The sequence below is a fragment of the Medicago truncatula genome, chromosome 2 (genome assembly GCF_003473485.1).
Source record: "Medicago truncatula cultivar Jemalong A17 chromosome 2, MtrunA17r5.0-ANR, whole genome shotgun sequence".
Taxonomy (NCBI): Eukaryota; Viridiplantae; Streptophyta; class Magnoliopsida; order Fabales; family Fabaceae; genus Medicago; species Medicago truncatula.
Window position 1 is genome coordinate 16,990,264 of NC_053043.1, and position 18,775 is coordinate 17,009,038.

At 35.2% G+C, this 18,775-nt stretch overlaps 1 protein-coding gene across 1 annotated transcript; it reads left to right on the forward strand.

Moving 5' to 3' along the window:
- Positions 1-796: 796 nt before the first annotated feature.
- On the forward strand, positions 797-2,604 carry LOC25486413 (putative F-box protein At3g16210). The gene is made up of 2 exons (XM_013607977.3): positions 797-928; positions 1,262-2,604. Exon 2 carries the CDS (start codon positions 1,271-1,273, stop codon positions 2,501-2,503), a length of 1,233 nt encoding a protein of 410 aa, XP_013463431.1. The 5' UTR covers positions 797-928; positions 1,262-1,270; the 3' UTR covers positions 2,504-2,604.
- Positions 2,605-18,775: the final 16,171 nt, after the last annotated feature.

Genomic DNA, 18,775 nt, shown 5'->3' on the forward strand with positions numbered 1-18,775 from the left:
CAGTAATTTGTATATACTTTTTGGTGAGAGGTTTGAGAATATGGTGCAAGGGGGACATGACTCCTAGCAAACACAATTCAACCCCCTCTTGTGTTTTTCTCACCTTCATCACCAGTCTCTTTCACAATTCTTCTTAATTTTTAAGAAATATTTTTTTTGTTAATCTAAAAGTTGATTAAAATATTTCTTTTATTGAGTGTTAAAGTATTCATTAAAAAGTTATTTAGACTCATTTCACATACAAGAAATATTTATATTGTTAGGAAGAATTAAATATATACGCTTCTTTTGAACCAAAAAAAATACCCTTCTTTTAAAAAAGGAAATATTAAATTCACTACTTACTACTACTATTGATGAAAAGATGAAATGAGGATAATCATTATATGGCATATAAATAGAAAAGAGTTTATCTATCATGTGCAAATTTGCACATATTAACAAGTTTAAAGTAGTAACTTTGACTTGAAACTTGTGTTTTTTATATTAAATATGTAACTTTTAATCAATAATTGTTGGTTTTCAACAAAAAGTTACTACTTTTAGTTACCTTAACATGTGCAATATTGCACATGTTAGACAAACCCAATAGAAAAAGTCAAGGTTCAAATTCCCATCAAAATGACCAATTTAACAATTTTGACATTTTCTTTCATTGAACTAGAATTTGTATATAAATAAATACTTAAATTATTATTGAGTGTGAAATCATTTATTTATTTTCTGTTCATGAGTGTGAAAGTATTTATTTCATTATTTAAAAAATAGTTATATATACTAGACCAAATTTCACATATAATAAAATAGATAGAAGTTGAAAGAGTATTGACTTCAACGAACTCATCTCTCTCATACAGAAATTCACCACTTCTCGATCCGTAACGTGATTAGCAAGACACCCTTCTCAGTTTTTCGTCCTCTTCTTTTGGTGAGTGTTTCTCATCCCTGTTGTTAAATTTTGCCATTTGATATATTAGCTTCATAACCCACAAAATTTTATTTGGCAAAGATGCTAAGAATTTAAGTTGATTTATAATGAATTTGGATTTATAATTTTGTATCTGCGTGTTCTGAATTGATCTTTTTTATAACCAATTTCTTTTCTTTTTTTTTCTTGGCAAATAAATTGATTGAAATGGTTATGTTTTAAATTTTGTGAATTTTTTTAGAATTCCTCAATTTCGTGTAATTTATTCCACTTTATAGTCATGATACAAAGGAATTTTGCTTGATATTTTTTTTGTTTGAATTGGTATTTCAGCTTTTGGAGATGAAGAAATTCGTGTCTGCCACAAATGTTAAGGTTAGCAACAATATACCTGAAGATCTTGTCTTCTCTGTCCTTTCAACATTACCTCTAAAATCTTTGAAGCGATTTGGATGCGTACGTAAATCATGGGCCTTTTTGTTTGAAAACCTTCATTTCATGACCATGTATCGCAACTATTTCCTTTCTAATAATCATTCTTATTATGATGGCACTTCTATCCTCCTAAACCTTACAAATAATCCTTTGCCCGGTGAAGCATTTTACGATACTTTGTATATACTTTCTGGTGAGAGGTTTGAGATTATGGTCAAATTAGATTGGCCTCCTCCATTTGATGAGGATGATCGTTTTATTGATATTTTGAGTCAAACTAGTGTTAATGGGACTCTCTGTCTTGCAAAAGATTGTGACCCAAAATGTGTATTTTGGAACCCCAATACAGATGAATTCAAAGTCATTCCATCCAGCCCTTTTCTGTCTCAATTGTCTCAATCACGTTATGTAGACCCTATAGTTTATTTTAATGGTTTTGGTTATGATCGTGTTAGTGATGATTATAAAGTGATTTGGTGGTTAACTTACTATCCAATAACGGATGTAGATGAGCCATGGGATGAAGATTTATCTCTCGACAATACTGGTGTAGATGAGCCAAAGGAAGAATATTTAGATGTTGACCGTATGTGGGAGATATATAGTCTAAGAAGTAATTCTTGGAGGAAACTTGATATTGAAATGCCATGTAGACATGCAAATGAGAAATTGTACATGGATGGAGTGTGTCATTGGTGGAGTATACTAGATGGCAGTAATTGTTATGAGGTTGAGCCATGCTTGGTGTCATTTGACTTGTGTAATGAGGTGTGTCTTACAACACCGTTGCCCTCAGATATAGTTGAACGTTATTCTCTTTTGCATTTGACATTGTTAAATGGGTTCATCGCTTTCATAATATATGATGAAACAACTACTTTTCACATAAGAATCTTGGGTGAACTTGGTGTGAAGGAATCATGGGTTGAAGTCTTTGTTGTTGAGCCATTACTTGGCATTGAACGTCCAATCGGAGCAGGGAAGAATGGTCATATATTCTTCAGAAAAGATGATAATGAAATAGTCTGGTTTGATTTGAATACCCAAATGATTGAAGAGCTTGGTGTTAAAGGAAACAAGTATTATGGTTGCCAGATAATAATTTATAAGGATACTCTTCTCCCAATTGGAGGTTTATGACTTTGGTTAGAAGTATTTTACCTTGTATTTTTATTGCCTTCTTATGTCCATAAATTATAATTGCTATTAAGTACATTACAAATCTAGAAGCTATCTGATGATATTATAGATCTATCTTTATAAATTTTATTTTGTAGTCTTACTTTTTTATTCAAAATCACATCTACTTTATGTAAGAATGATATTACTTTTTATTTCTAATGTTATAAATCTCTGATCCTTAACAAGTATGAGAGTGCAAAATGTTTGTTAAATATGAATTTGTCCTTAAGCATAGCACGAGTGAAAGGATTAAGAGAGACTGCTTGTGTAACACCCCGTTTTCCCAATATGCAAATTTCTTAAACAATTATCAGAGTAAAAACCATAAACGGGATATCACATAGAAACGTAATCCAAAACAGTTAAATAATGATTTAACCTTCACAAATTATCTTTAACATAGCAGCGGAAAATCATAATCATAATTCGTAAAACGATTTTGGCACGCAGGCCCAATAAGTATCTCAAAAGAGTTTATCAAAACATAAGCAGTTCACGTAAAAGAATGAAGCATGTTATAGCATATAACCCCATCCCGTTACGTATCAGAGCGACCTAGACGACACAGTGAAGGCAAGGCCAACTCACGAAGCAACTGCACACTAAGCACGATCACCTGCAAGTTACCCATACGAAGGGCAACATTTTCAAGCAGAAGGGGTGAGATTTCATAATAAAATAACATTAATCAATGTAATTGCGAATCATAAATTAACATCAATCATTCCATTATTAACTTTGCATAAATGCTAAACAGTTATCACGTAATCATATAACCAATCATTATAAACAACATAACATAATCAAATAACACTTATCACATAATCACATATCCATTCATTATCAACAAGGCATCTTAATCATGACAATGTGACAATGCTCCTAGACTCCTTATATGCATGTGGTACCAATCGTCATCATAAGTATTAATATACTTTAATCGTGCGGAGGACAAAGCTCCTATAAAACGTGCGGAGGACAAAGCTCCTAATTTTCGTGGTGAGGACTAAGCTCAATGATATGCTATGCATGGACACATATGAACAAAACATCATAATCATCGTAATCATGTGCATTCAATAACTTGATGCAAAACGTCATCATTTTCATTATATTCATATATAAACATTGCATACTCAGTTAAATAACAGCAGCAGCATAGTCAAGTCGCATAACAGCAAGGAGATATCAATATATCAACAACAATTTACTAAAATCATAATCATTTCAATTATATCTTACATATTGCATAATACCTTAATCATGCTCAAATAATATCAACTTAACTCAATAGCTTTACAGACTGCATTAAACGTTATCATAAGGTTTCATTACCAATTAGGGGTTCACTCTGGACCAAAAAGTGCGACACAGATCGCACAAACACATAATCAAGTTCATCCTGGTTGTACTCGCGAGGCGAGAGTACTTACTCGCCATGGCGAGCACCACTCAACTCACAAACTAAGCTTGTTCTGGGTTCCCTCTGATCCTACATTCATTCCTAATCAATACTAGGTAAGTTCAGGTACTCAAAGGCATACAAGATTCAACTAAAAAGGTCGAAACACGAAATATGACATGCACTCTGCCTAAGCTCGCGAGGCGAGGAAGGTTGCTCGCCATGGCGAGTTGAACCAAACAACTCGCGAGGCGAAGGAAAGGGGCTCGCGTGGCGAGCGATGAAGTTCATCACTCGCGAGGCGAGGATCATCACTCGCCGTGGCGAGCGATGAACAGAAGCACGGGCAGACTAGGGTTTTTCTCAAAAATCCAACACACAACATGGTTCAAAGCCTAATTTTGATTCCAGAATTCATCCTAAACATATTCTAAGGTTAAAGGACGGTTTCTACATCAATCTAAACAAGTTTTACCGTTTGATCATCAATTTTTAGGGTTTTAACCTAATTCCAAAACTTTTCTAAATCAATCCTAACTTTGTCAATTAATCATCAGAATTACAACAATCAATGCTATTGAATTACTAGTCTCACCCTTACCTGGTTATGAAGAAATCGCAGCTCTCTCTATGCTCTTCTCCCTTCTAAGCTTTTTCTCCCTTTTCCAAAAGTTTTCACGTACAATGAGTTTCTAAAATATTAGGTCTTCTCCTATTTATACCTCTTTCTAATAACTTATCCTATCTCACTTCCTCCCCCAAAACTATCTAAAATATCAAAACAGCCCTCAACTAAATATTTTATATTATTTTCAAATCTTTATTTTATTTAACAATAAAATAAATCTCATATCATAATCAAATCCTTCAATACTCATAACTTAACACGTCATCGATCAAATCATCAAAACATACCAAAATCATGCATATACTATATAATTATCATATAATCGCCTAAACTCGATTAAATAAACGATTAAACGAAAGTGGGCGTTACAACTCTCCCCCACTTAAAGGATTTTCGTCCTCGAAAATTTACCTCAAGCAAACAACTCTGGATAAGACTCCAGCATCTTACTCTCAAGCTCCCACGTCAAGCTTTCACCAGTCGCTCCCGACCAAACGACTCTCACGAGAGGTATCTCCTTGCCTCTCAACGTCTTCACTTTACGATCATCAATCCTCAACGGCAAAGTCTCTACCGTAAGGTTGTCTCTAACTTGCACATCGTCGCTTTGGATTACATGAGATGGATCCGGAACATACTTTCGAAGTTGCGACACATGGAAAACGTTGTGCAAATTCGAAAGATGCGGCGGTAAACCCACTCGGTAAGCCACCGTTCCAACTCTTTCCAATATCTGATACGGACCAATGAACTTCGGGGTCAACTTCTTTGACTTCAAAGCACGTCCTACACCAGTCATAGGAGTGACTCTCAAAAACACGTGGTCTCCTTCTTGGAATTCAAGATCTTTTCTACGCTTATCATGATAACTCTTTTGTCGACTCTGCGACGCCTTCATTTTCTCTTGGATCATCTGAACTTTCTCAGTAGTTTGCTGAACAATCTCTGGTCCTAAGACCACTCTTTCTCCTGATTCAAACCAACACAACGGAGTTCTGCATCTCCGACCATACAAAGCCTCGAACGGTGCCATTCCAATACTAGAATGATAACTATTATTATAAGTGAACTCGATCAACGGAAGATGACTATCCCAAGTTCCTCCTTGCTCAAGAACACAAATTCTCAACAAATCCTCTAGCGACTGAATTGTTCTCTCCGACTGACCATCTGTCTGTGGATGATACGCCGAACTCAATCTCAACTTCGAACCCAAGGCCTCTTGCAAACTTTTCCAAAATCTAGAAGTAAATCTTGGATCTCTATCTGATACAATGCTCGAAGGAACACCATGCAACTTCACAATCTCCTTGATGTAAATCTCTGCCAACTGGGCAACAGGGAAACTAATATTAATAGGTAGAAAATGAGCTGACTTCGTCAGCCTATCAACAATAACCCAAATTGCGTCGTTCCCTCTAGGAGTATTTGGCAAACTCGTCACAAAATCCATGGATATACTATCCCATTTCCATTCTGGCACGTCTAAAGGTACCATCATCCCAGCGGGTTTCTGATGCTCGACTTTCGACTTCTGACAAACTAAACAGGAATACACAAACTGTGCCACATCTCGTTTCAAACCAGACCACCAGAAAATCTTCTTTAGATCATGATACATCTTCGTAGCTCCCGGATGAATACTCAAGCTACTTCTATGACTCTCTTCAAGAATCATCTTCTTAATCTCTTCATTGTCTGGGATACAAATTCTTCCTCGGAATCTCAACACACCTTGATCATCGATTTTAAAATCACTGTCTTCAGTCTGATCTCTAGCAATCAACAAGTCCACAAACTTTACATCAACTTCCTGTGCTTCCTTGATACCTTTCAGAAATTCACTATCAATCTTCAGCATACCCAGTTTCACACTCTGAGGTGACCATTCGCAAACCAAACTCATATCTCTAAACTGTTCAAGCAATTCGAACTCTCTGACCATCATGGCGGACATATGCAATGTCTTCCTACTCAAGGCATCTGCAACAACATTAGCTTTACCTGGATGATAATTCAAACCAAAGTCATAATCCTTCAACAATTCGAGCCATCTTCGCTGTCTCATATTCAATTCCTTCTGATCGAACAAATACTTCAAACTCTTGTGATCACTAAACACCTCAAACCTCGAACCATACAAGTAATGTCTCCATATCTTCAATACAAAGACTACGGCCGCCCACTCGAGATCATGCGTAGGATAATTCTTCTCAAGCAAGTCTTCTAACTGTTTCTTCAACTCAGATAACTCAGAAGCAGACATACGATAAGGCGCCATCGAGACCGGCTTCGTTCCAGGAACAAGATCAATAGAAAATTCAACTTCTCTCTCTGGAGGCACATCAGGAATCTCATCCGGAAAAACTTCAGGAAATTCACACACCACCGGTAACCTGTCAATCACTGCTTGATTCTCAATAGATAAAGTAGCCATCAACGAAAACATCAAGATACCGTCGCGTTCCAGTTGCTTCAGCTGCTTAGTAGATAAAAACTCTGCACCACTTTCCTCTTCGACGGAAGAGAAATGTACTGACTTGCTAAAACAATTAATAAGAACGTGGTTGTACTCTAACCAGTTCATACCCAAAATCACATCCATACCACTCAAAGGTAGACAAACTAAATCCATTTCAAAATCACGACCAAACATAGACAAAGGACATTTCAAACATACGAGAGAAGTAGTCACCGAACCCTTAGCTGGAGTTTCGACAACCATCTCTCCATTCATATCAGACAAAACAAGACCCAAAGCAGAAACACAATCGAAAGCAATAAAACAATGCGTAGCACCAGTATCAATAATAGCAACTAAAGGAGTATTATTAATATAGCAAGTACCTCTGATCAAACGATCCTCATTCTCTGTCTGAGTCCCAGTCAAAGCAAAGACCCTACCAGTAGTCGGCGCCCTCTTAGGCTGAGTACACTGTGAACTAATGTGACCCTCTCCATTGCAATTAAAGCAAACAATGTCTGTACGGTTGCAATCAGCTACAACATGACCCTTCTTACCACACCAGACACACTTCTTGATTTCCTCAGGGCAGACGTTGCTCTTGTGGCCTTTCTCACCACAATTGAAACACACAATCTCTGCAGCATCCTTCTTCTTAGGCCGCCTAACATCGACCATCTTATGTTTCCCTTTGTCAGCGGGGGCACTGTACGGCTTAGGACGACTCTGCTGTCCCTTGCCCTTCCTTTCATTCACTACCTTGTAGTGAGCCTTGGTATCCTCCTCATAGATCCTGCAGCTGTTAACCAAATCCTGAAAAACTCTCAGCTGCTGGTATCCAATCGCCCTCTTGATGTCGGGCCTCAAACCGTTCTCGAACTTGATGCATCTCGAGAACTCAGCATTCTCTGCAGTATAGTGCGGATAGAACTTAGACAGCTCCACGAACTTGGCAGCATACTCTGTCACGGACATATTTCCTTGCTTCAGCTCAAGGAATTCGATCTCTTTCTTCCCGCGAACATCTTCCGGAAAGTATCTTCTCAGGAACTCTCTCCTGAAAACAGCCCAAGTCACCACAGCTCCTTCCTGCTCGAGGGTAGGCAGAATAGCAACCCACCAGTCATCAGCTTCATCGGCCAGCTGATGAGTACCAAACCGCACCTTCTGATCTTCAGTGCACTGCATAACTCGGAAAATCCTCTCAATCTCCTTAAGCCACGTCTGGGCTCCATCAGGGTCATAACGTCCTTTGAAAGTCGGAGGGTTCTTCTTCATGAACGTCTCCAACATCCTAGCTTCAGCATTCGCACCAGCATTCACGTTAGGTTGTTGTCCCACAGCTTGGGCAACAGCTTGAAGAGCAGCAGCTAACGCAGCATCATTCCTTCCAGCCATTTCGGATATTCTACAAAAGTAGCAACAGCAACATAAGATAGTAATATAAATATTACTAAGACTCGACACGACTCTCTAATTGACCGGACGGATCGACCTGCTCTGATACCAATTGTAACACCCCGTTTTCCCAATATGCAAATTTCTTAAACAATTATCAGAGTAAAAACCATAAACGGGATATCACATAGAAACGTAATCCAAAACAGTTAAATAATGATTTAACCTTCACAAATTATCTTTAACATAGCAGCGGAAAATCATAATCATAATTCGTAAAACGATTTTGGCACGCAGGCCCAATAAGTATCTCAAAAGAGTTTATCAAAACATAAGCAGTTCACGTAAAAGAATGAAGCATGTTATAGCATATAACCCCATCCCGTTACGTATCAGAGCGACCTAGACGACACAGTGAAGGCAAGGCCAACTCACGAAGCAACTGCACACTAAGCACGATCACCTGCAAGTTACCCATACGAAGGGCAACATTTTCAAGCAGAAGGGGTGAGATTTCATAATAAAATAACATTAATCAATGTAATTGCGAATCATAAATTAACATCAATCATTCCATTATTAACTTTGCATAAATGCTAAACAGTTATCACGTAATCATATAACCAATCATTATAAACAACATAACATAATCAAATAACACTTATCACATAATCACATATCCATTCATTATCAACAAGGCATCTTAATCATGACAATGTGACAATGCTCCTAGACTCCTTATATGCATGTGGTACCAATCGTCATCATAAGTATTAATATACTTTAATCGTGCGGAGGACAAAGCTCCTATAAAACGTGCGGAGGACAAAGCTCCTAATTTTCGTGGTGAGGACTAAGCTCAATGATATGCTATGCATGGACACATATGAACAAAACATCATAATCATCGTAATCATGTGCATTCAATAACTTGATGCAAAACGTCATCATTTTCATTATATTCATATATAAACATTGCATACTCAGTTAAATAACAGCAGCAGCATAGTCAAGTCGCATAACAGCAAGGAGATATCAATATATCAACAACAATTTACTAAAATCATAATCATTTCAATTATATCTTACATATTGCATAATACCTTAATCATGCTCAAATAATATCAACTTAACTCAATAGCTTTACAGACTGCATTAAACGTTATCATAAGGTTTCATTACCAATTAGGGGTTCACTCTGGACCAAAAAGTGCGACACAGATCGCACAAACACATAATCAAGTTCATCCTGGTTGTACTCGCGAGGCGAGAGTACTTACTCGCCATGGCGAGCACCACTCAACTCACAAACTAAGCTTGTTCTGGGTTCCCTCTGATCCTACATTCATTCCTAATCAATACTAGGTAAGTTCAGGTACTCAAAGGCATACAAGATTCAACTAAAAAGGTCGAAACACGAAATATGACATGCACTCTGCCTAAGCTCGCGAGGCGAGGAAGGTTGCTCGCCATGGCGAGTTGAACCAAACAACTCGCGAGGCGAAGGAAAGGGGCTCGCGTGGCGAGCGATGAAGTTCATCACTCGCGAGGCGAGGATCATCACTCGCCGTGGCGAGCGATGAACAGAAGCACGGGCAGACTAGGGTTTTTCTCAAAAATCCAACACACAACATGGTTCAAAGCCTAATTTTGATTCCAGAATTCATCCTAAACATATTCTAAGGTTAAAGGACGGTTTCTACATCAATCTAAACAAGTTTTACCGTTTGATCATCAATTTTTAGGGTTTTAACCTAATTCCAAAACTTTTCTAAATCAATCCTAACTTTGTCAATTAATCATCAGAATTACAACAATCAATGCTATTGAATTACTAGTCTCACCCTTACCTGGTTATGAAGAAATCGCAGCTCTCTCTATGCTCTTCTCCCTTCTAAGCTTTTTCTCCCTTTTCCAAAAGTTTTCACGTACAATGAGTTTCTAAAATATTAGGTCTTCTCCTATTTATACCTCTTTCTAATAACTTATCCTATCTCACTTCCTCCCCCAAAACTATCTAAAATATCAAAACAGCCCTCAACTAAATATTTTATATTATTTTCAAATCTTTATTTTATTTAACAATAAAATAAATCTCATATCATAATCAAATCCTTCAATACTCATAACTTAACACGTCATCGATCAAATCATCAAAACATACCAAAATCATGCATATACTATATAATTATCATATAATCGCCTAAACTCGATTAAATAAACGATTAAACGAAAGTGGGCGTTACAGCTTGTATGCCATATTAAACTTAGAAGAGCCTAGAAGCCATAGCTCATTACATCTAAGCGCTAAGTTCTTCATCATCATCTCTCATTCTCTTGATCATCTTCATACCTTCATCACCACAAACCTAGAAAAAAAAAGTAATTTTTTTTAAACAAAATCCATAACAATCAATCAACAACAACAAGATCAAACAAACCATTATGGATTTTGTTGATTTGACAAGATTGAGAGAAGAACATTGATTTTATGGTCTGCCTGCCATTTATTTTTTCTTCTTTCTCTTTCACCATTTTCTTCAACTGACCACCATCACCAATAAACTTCAAACTCCGGCCAATCCACCCTACCCACCGCAAAACGACGCTGCTGTCAACCACAACGAGAACACATTCGTAACAAAATTTGCCGGAACCTTCGTCTTGAAAGTCATCATAGACGGATACGCCTCAATCATGTCAAATCTCCATGAGTATCACCACCGGTTTCTTAAAATAAAAGTTCACACTTGTTATCCATTGATGTTGTTCAATATGTTTAATTATATTTCCAAAAAAATTAATATTCCAGAAAATTTAAGAAATTATAAAGCTTATTCATAAAATGGTGTGTGAATTGAAACTGAGATGTGAGAAGTGGTCTGTGAATTGAGTTCAATCGATTGGATTTCTATGGGAAAGACGTGTTCACCTTTAGAATTTGCAATCTTTCTAAAACAGTAACCTAAACCCAATCATACAATCTTCTCATAAAATAAGTTCCTGCACATTTTCATGCTTCATACACAACGGTTTGTTAGATCTCGTTGTTGTTGATTGATGATTATAGATTTTATTTTAAAAAAAAAATACTTTTTTTTTCTGGGTTTGTGTTAATGAAGGTATGAAGATGATCAAGTAAATGCTGGAAAAAGATGACGAAAGTTGAAGAAAAAAAAAAGTTAATTCGCCTTACACTAAAGAAAAAAAAAATGAGGATCCGTTTTGATTGTCAGAGTGATGTCCTTCCATCTTTACTAGGTTTTTAATGGATAGTTTGTCAAATCGACTTACACTAAGGATTATGATTTAATTAAAATTTGGTTTAAATTCACCTTTGATCACCCTAATTTAAATAAATTGTTTAATTTTAATTCGCCTTTGAACACACAAATTTAAATAAAATTTAATTTTAATTCTCTTACATATCAAATCAATTTTTGATCCCTTCTTAATCAAGTCTACAAAGTTTTTTGGTCCCATCAATTTTGATGATGTGACATGCATGACGCATAATTGAGTCGGTTAAGAATAATTCACATCAGCGATGATAAATAATAGTTTAAAAAAATATTTGTAAAGCTAAATAATACTTCCTTAAAAAACAATATTTTCTAAAGACAAATATTATTATGAAATTATTAATTTAGATTTTTTAATAAAAGTTAATTATAAATATTTTTAGTTAATAAAAATCTTGAAGTGAGAAAGAGAAGAGATAAATGAAGAGAGATAAATAGGATATTGATGAGTAACAGAGGACTGAGGTGAGTTGTCACGCCAAATGAAATGGAGTGACAGGTTTTTTAAATTTTTTTCTCCTTTTGTTAAAGTTTGAGATTTGACATTTACTTTTTTTTCTTCCATTCAAGCCAAATGAATTGGCGAGATACCCTATCCATGTCACCACGTGTCACCCAAATGAATATGGCAATTGAGCAAATATATATATATATATATATATATATATATATATATATATATATATATATATATATATATATATATATTAACATTCCATTTTTGTACCAAAAAAAAAAAAAACATTCCATTTATTTTCACGTTCCATATTTAAATCATATTAGTTCTATATATCTTTTCCACGATATATATTAAATAAAATCCAATAGTGTTTTTTCCATTTTATTTTATGATTTATCAAAAGAAACTCCTCCATGTTTAAAAGTTTTAATATTAATTATTCCCCCAAAATAAAATTTCTCAAAGTACTTTATTTATCTTTAAACGAGAGACAAATGTCCTCGTGAGCTTAGCTCAGCTGGTATGGACAATGCATAATATATGCAAGGTTCGGAGTTCGAGCTTCGGTCACCACAAAAAAAAAAAAAAAACGAGAGACGAATTAATTATAAATTTTTAAGAAATTTTATTACTCAATCTTTATATAAGTTTATATATGTCTTTTCAAAAAACGCATTAAAATTGTAATATCTCACTCGTCAGTTATTGGAATGATACCTATCGAACGTATGAGATGACAATTGTTCATGAAATTCAAGTACGACGGAAAATGTTTTACCAGGTAAAGTCAGCTAAACACAGGTTTATTGATCAGTCTTGGAATGAGAACGTTTAAAGACCAAGGACATTGTAGTAGTTTCACCTAAGGTGGATATAAGTGAATTGGAGCAAAGATTATTCATTTTGCGTTGGGACTTCCTCTCTCTAAACATTTGAGAGCTAAGAATTCTCTCCTCCTTCTCTCTAGAACCGCCCCACCTCCCTCCTCCAAAGCATCAACCTTCCAAGAATTGTTCTTATGGGTAATCAAGCATGAATTGGGTGATGTCTTGTGCAAGATCAAATGAGAATTAGAAGTGGTACAAGAGGATGGTAACTTGAAGACATTCTTGGAGCAAGATAAAGAGCTAGGGTTTGAACTAAGAAGTTTGGATCTTGAATCAATTTCAAGAATATGTTAAGGTGAGTTCTTAGATAGATAACCTACCTTTGGTTGTGTGATTCTAGCAAAAAAACATGTATTGTGCTAAGTTTAGTTTAATAGAAATTTTAGTACCCAATGTTCATCCTTTGCTAACTGTATGTTAAAATTGCCATGCAAAATGTTTTATAAAGTTTATATAAGTTGCTGGAAGTGTAATGTGCATTGCAGGATCAAGATTTGGCGAATTTAGGGTGAAAATGCAAAATCTGCACTACAAACCCGAAAGTCTCTGACTTCCCACCCTTTTCAAATGGCTTTTGGACTCATATAAAGGTCGGTAGTGAAATCCGAGGCTTTCTTGCGATGTTTTCTAACTTTATAACCCCTAAACAACATCTAAGCAATGCAAATAACATCAAACGATCTCTGAAATGAAAATCATGGAAATCTTATCATATACGGCAAGAATGACACAAGAGAGTTTAACATGTTTAGTTCGGGTAGCGATGAACTAAGAATGAGGAAAGCATAGAGCCTCGACATAGATCATCGAGAAACTAGAAAGTTAGCAATGTATCTTAAGCAAGTTAAGTTGGGCATTGATAAGCAATAGTCTCCGCATTATGATTAAACAAGATTAAGTAAGCAAGTACTAAGACAAGTTAACATATATGGTCAAGACCATAAAGTAAGATGTAGGTGTCGTGTCTTTCCGTTATCCACGCCAAGGGGGATACGAGAGGTTCTCCGAGGGAAACAGGATACGCTCCACAAGGTAGGCCTGCATGTCACTGAGGGAGTCCGGTGTACCTTAGCTAGGTTTTCATCGGTCAAGTAAGGGAATGTACTCGGGGTTACTCCACCCGATGCACTCCGTAAAATGAACCAAGATAACATTGTTTGTTCAACGCTAACTCCTAACATAATGAATGAACATGATTATGTATATGATTACAATATGTTTCAAGGCGAGAATAAGTGTATGCAATAGCACAAGTAAAGATGATACATTGACGACGGTTTTAGAGACTCCCTGATCGTCCAGTTTAGGAACATGTCATGAATGAGTTATGTTTAGGTCTCGATGCGTTCATCGTATCACGACATAGCGGTCCTAGGTTCCCTCGACCGCCATGACATGTAAAGTAAGATAGACTTGGGAGTTATGATGTGAAGAATCTACAACAGATCTACGATGCACGACCGTCTAGGCAAGCAAGCTCACACACGTATAATCAACCGGTAGGTTGTATTGTAGACACGTGGTGACCATAGGTTTCCCGAGGTTACCTATAGCCTAGGATTAGGTAGAACTCACTGAGACATTATGTCTCATCCCAATCCTTATTTGTTTGAGATAAAGCAGGTTGATGTGGCAAGAACTAGCAAGTTGTAGCCGGATGGATATTCATCAAGTGTTCGTTCGTACCCGCTGCAGGATGTTTGGATTTCAAGGATGTATTTTCCATGTTTATGGACGAGTAGTTTGTATTATTGATTGTACGAACGTGCATTGTTGTATAAAATATTCATTCGAAGAATTTATGTTGTAAATTTTAATGTATCTAGTACTAAAGATAATGCACATACTAAACTTTCTAGATACGTTTAGTTTAGTGTGGGCGTTACAAAAATTCAATTTCTATGTCAAGATTTATGTTGTTTTATTATTTGAGTTTTTTGCGTTTCAAAAATCCTTAATTGATTCATCCTTAGTACAAAAAACCAAAATTTTTATCTAAGACTATATTTAAACGTCATAAACATACTTGTAAAAAATTCAACTCCTAGATTGTGTTTTTGGATTATGCATATGTGAAACTGTATGCATTATTAACATTTTAGATTTATCAATAACAAAACAAGGCAAAAGTGTTTGATAGATCAGTTGGTGGAGTTAGCTTGTTGTTATAATATGTATTTTGGTTCGTTTCTAATGTTTGCCATAATATATTTGTTTTCTTCCAATTTTCAGTTTACATCAACACGTGGCGGCCTGACATTGGCCTTTTGACTTTACAGATTTCCTCGGCATGTGTCGGCCTAGGAATGGTGCATTTCCTCGGCATGTGTCGGCATAGGAATGGTGGATCTGCACTGGATCGAAGTTGATCTGACAATCTGAACCGATCAAATACCTGAGAGAAACAAGAAAAACAAACAACGTCGCACAAAGACGACGAACAAACCAACGTCGCACGAAGACGATGAAATCACAAGATAAAAAACAAAATAAATGTGAAAATCACTTATTTCAATAAAAGGGAAAAACGAGTGAGAGGGGTGATTTTGGGTCAAAAATTGACCAAAAATCACCCCTCTTTAGCAGAAGGAGAAGAAACTAAGATTTTGGTGACAGTTCACGAGAAAGAAAGCGAAAAAAGAGAGTGTTCAAAAGTTGCGAGACCTAAGCAACATTCATATTTCTATAGATAGAATGGTCGGTTGTTATTAAATAAATTAATGGAATAAATTAGTATTATTTTATTATATCTAACGCATTACCGGTAGTTGGATACCGATGACAGTCAATCATACACTATTTTTAGAGTCATTTTTAGTTGAATTTTTAGTCAATTTTTACTAATTTATTATATAATTGGGAGCCATTTTAAATAAAGTATCATTTCTGTTTTATTGAGTCAAATAGTGTTTTCTTATTATTATGGTCAATTGATATAACATGCTTTTACGGCTTAAGAGAATGAGAAGAAATTAATGTGGCATTGTCTAGCCTAATGAGAAAACGGAGTTATGAGTAGAAAAATAGCAGTAAGATTATTTGGGGTATTTGGCTATGCATAAGCTGTGGACCCAAGAGAATTTACAAGGTTAATATGTGAAGCAAATATAAGTGCCAGAGCCATATAAAAAGGGGCGCTACACAACGCGGTGGACATTCACGATTGGGCACAACCGGAGCTAGGTTTCACATTTTTTGGAGAAAGAGCACGCACTGGAAGGAAAGGCAGAAGCAAAAACGCAAGCATGCATATAGAAGAGTAGCATCACGGATTGAAGAAATTTGATGAGTAAAAACATCTCTCATCGTAATTTCTTTTAACCTTGTTGTTTAAATTCTTTTATCATGAGTGGCTAATTTCCATTGATTAGATCATAGATGATTTTGTTCTAGCTCATGACTATCTAACCTGTAACTCTTAATCTTTATGAATGTCATTCTAGTTTATTCAGTATAAATCGTTCTTAATGCTTTTATGATTCTGACCCAATATAATTGATTCAAGATTTTATATGACTATTGACACTAGCGTGAACTCGGAAGAATCTATACTCTTAGATCAAGGGATTGACCTAAGCTATTTTGTTAATTTGTCATAAACTTTATAACATTCGTAGAATTAAGAAACAAGTTGTTAATGAGCGATGAGCAGATGAATCGAATGACCTAGTCATCTCTCCAAATTATTTTTCAGACCAATTTTACCTTAACCATTTTATTTTAACTTGCAAATCAAACCAATTGCCTCAGTGCACCAATATAATTGATTCAAGATTTTATATGACTATTGACACTAGCGTGTAACTCGGAAGTATCTATACTCTTAGATCAAGGGATTGATCTAAACTATTTTGTTAATTTGTCATAAACTTTATAGCATTCGTAGAATTAAGAAACAAGTTGTTAATGAGCGATGAGCAGATAAATTGAATGACCTAGTCATCTCTCCAAATTATTTTTCAGACCAATTTTACCTTAACCATTTTATTTTAACTTGCAAATCAAACCAACTGCCTCAGTGCAACCCCCCCCCCCCATTTTACAATACTACCGAGTAGAAGTTGAAACAGTCCCTGTAAATACGAATCTTATAAATTTTATTACTTCGATATAAGTTAGTACACTTGCTAATTTTCTATTAATACTATTAAAAACCCTCACACTTAATAGTATTCACACCAGCTAAAATGACCAATACGTGATGTTTGTCACACCTTTATAATTCCGTCAAGAAGACATTGCAAATTATATTATACTTGCTGTAAATTATTGATGTTATAGAAGTATAACAAGAACATATGAAATTATAGTTAGAGCCCGCATTTATGGTTTTAGTAGGAAACTCACTGAGACAAGTAGGTCTCATCTCACGTTTTTCTTAGACAGACAGGTAAAGGCTGATGAAGAATCAAAGTTGTCACTTGAAGAATAGACTTCAAGATTAGTTTAAAAACTTTATTTATGTAAACTTATGAATTTCATTTATGTATACCCTGAAAACTATACCTTGCAATTATGTTTAAGGAAAAGATTTAATTTCCCCTATAATTCAACTTTGTTATTTTAATTATCCAGTATCAAGTTATAATGTTATGTATAAAATTCTAGAAAATTATACAGGGCGTTATAGAATTCCTTTATGATTTATTAATGTTACTTATTAGTGTACATTTAGATTTATTTATATTTTTTGGTTTCTTTCTCAAATTTAGGGTGATCGAGTTCATGTAATAACTCGATATAGAGAATTGGAGCATTGGAAGGCTTTGATCGAGGAAAACAAGATTTATAATTTGTATAGTTGTCATGTGTTTGATAATGGCATTAAATTTAATCCCTTTAATGTTGTTTTTGGTTATGGTACAAAGGTGCACAAGTATGACAAGTTAACTAACGTTTTTCCTCATTAATTTCGCTTTAAGTATTTTAAGGAAATTCAAGATGCAAAATTCAAATCTGACGTTTTATATGATATAGTTATGTGCTTTAATTTATTTTTGTGTTTTCTCCGAATATAATGTTCTTATAGATGTAAATTTTTTTATTTAAGAAATCATCGCGTTTCTTCATAAGATTTTCAAGACAACGGCAATTGGGACTGGAAAGAAACTGTGTACAAACATTTTGTCGAAACATAAAAGGTATTATTTTCTAATTTGTCAGCATCAGATGATAGGATTTTGTATAAGTTTGATAATGACCTGAAAGATGTATTTTCTTATGCAGTGAAAATATGATTGATGTAACACTATGGGAAAAATACTTCGTAGTTTTGTCATTTACCATCTATTTACCTTGAGTTCTTTGCTTCCAATTTGTAGTCAATGGCAACCCAAATATATGTAACAATTGGTCAGGTTCGAGGCTGCTCATCAACCTACATCATCCGGTTGTTGAAAAGTTTAAGACTTAGTAAGTTTGCCTTATGATTTCACAATATAGTGTTAGAGTAACTTATTATTTCACAATCTGATTTGATTGTTTTTTGACCATGTTTCTTGAATTGTTGTCGTGGCCTTAAAACTTCTCAAGCTCAGAGTCAAAGCTTCAGTCAGAACTTAAGTCAGAGTTCGGTTTCTTCTCAACGTATTTCGTACAACGATTTTTCTAATCTGTCTCAAGTTAGGCCAATTGCTGAATTTATAAACTTAGTCAAGGTCTGTTTTTTTGTTTATGCATAAACATGCTT

Excerpts from the sequence above, each read along its gene's own strand:
- LOC25486413 (XM_013607977.3), top strand. The coding sequence starts at position 1,271 with ATGAAGAAATTCGTGTCTGCCACAAATGTTAAGGTTAGCAACAATATA.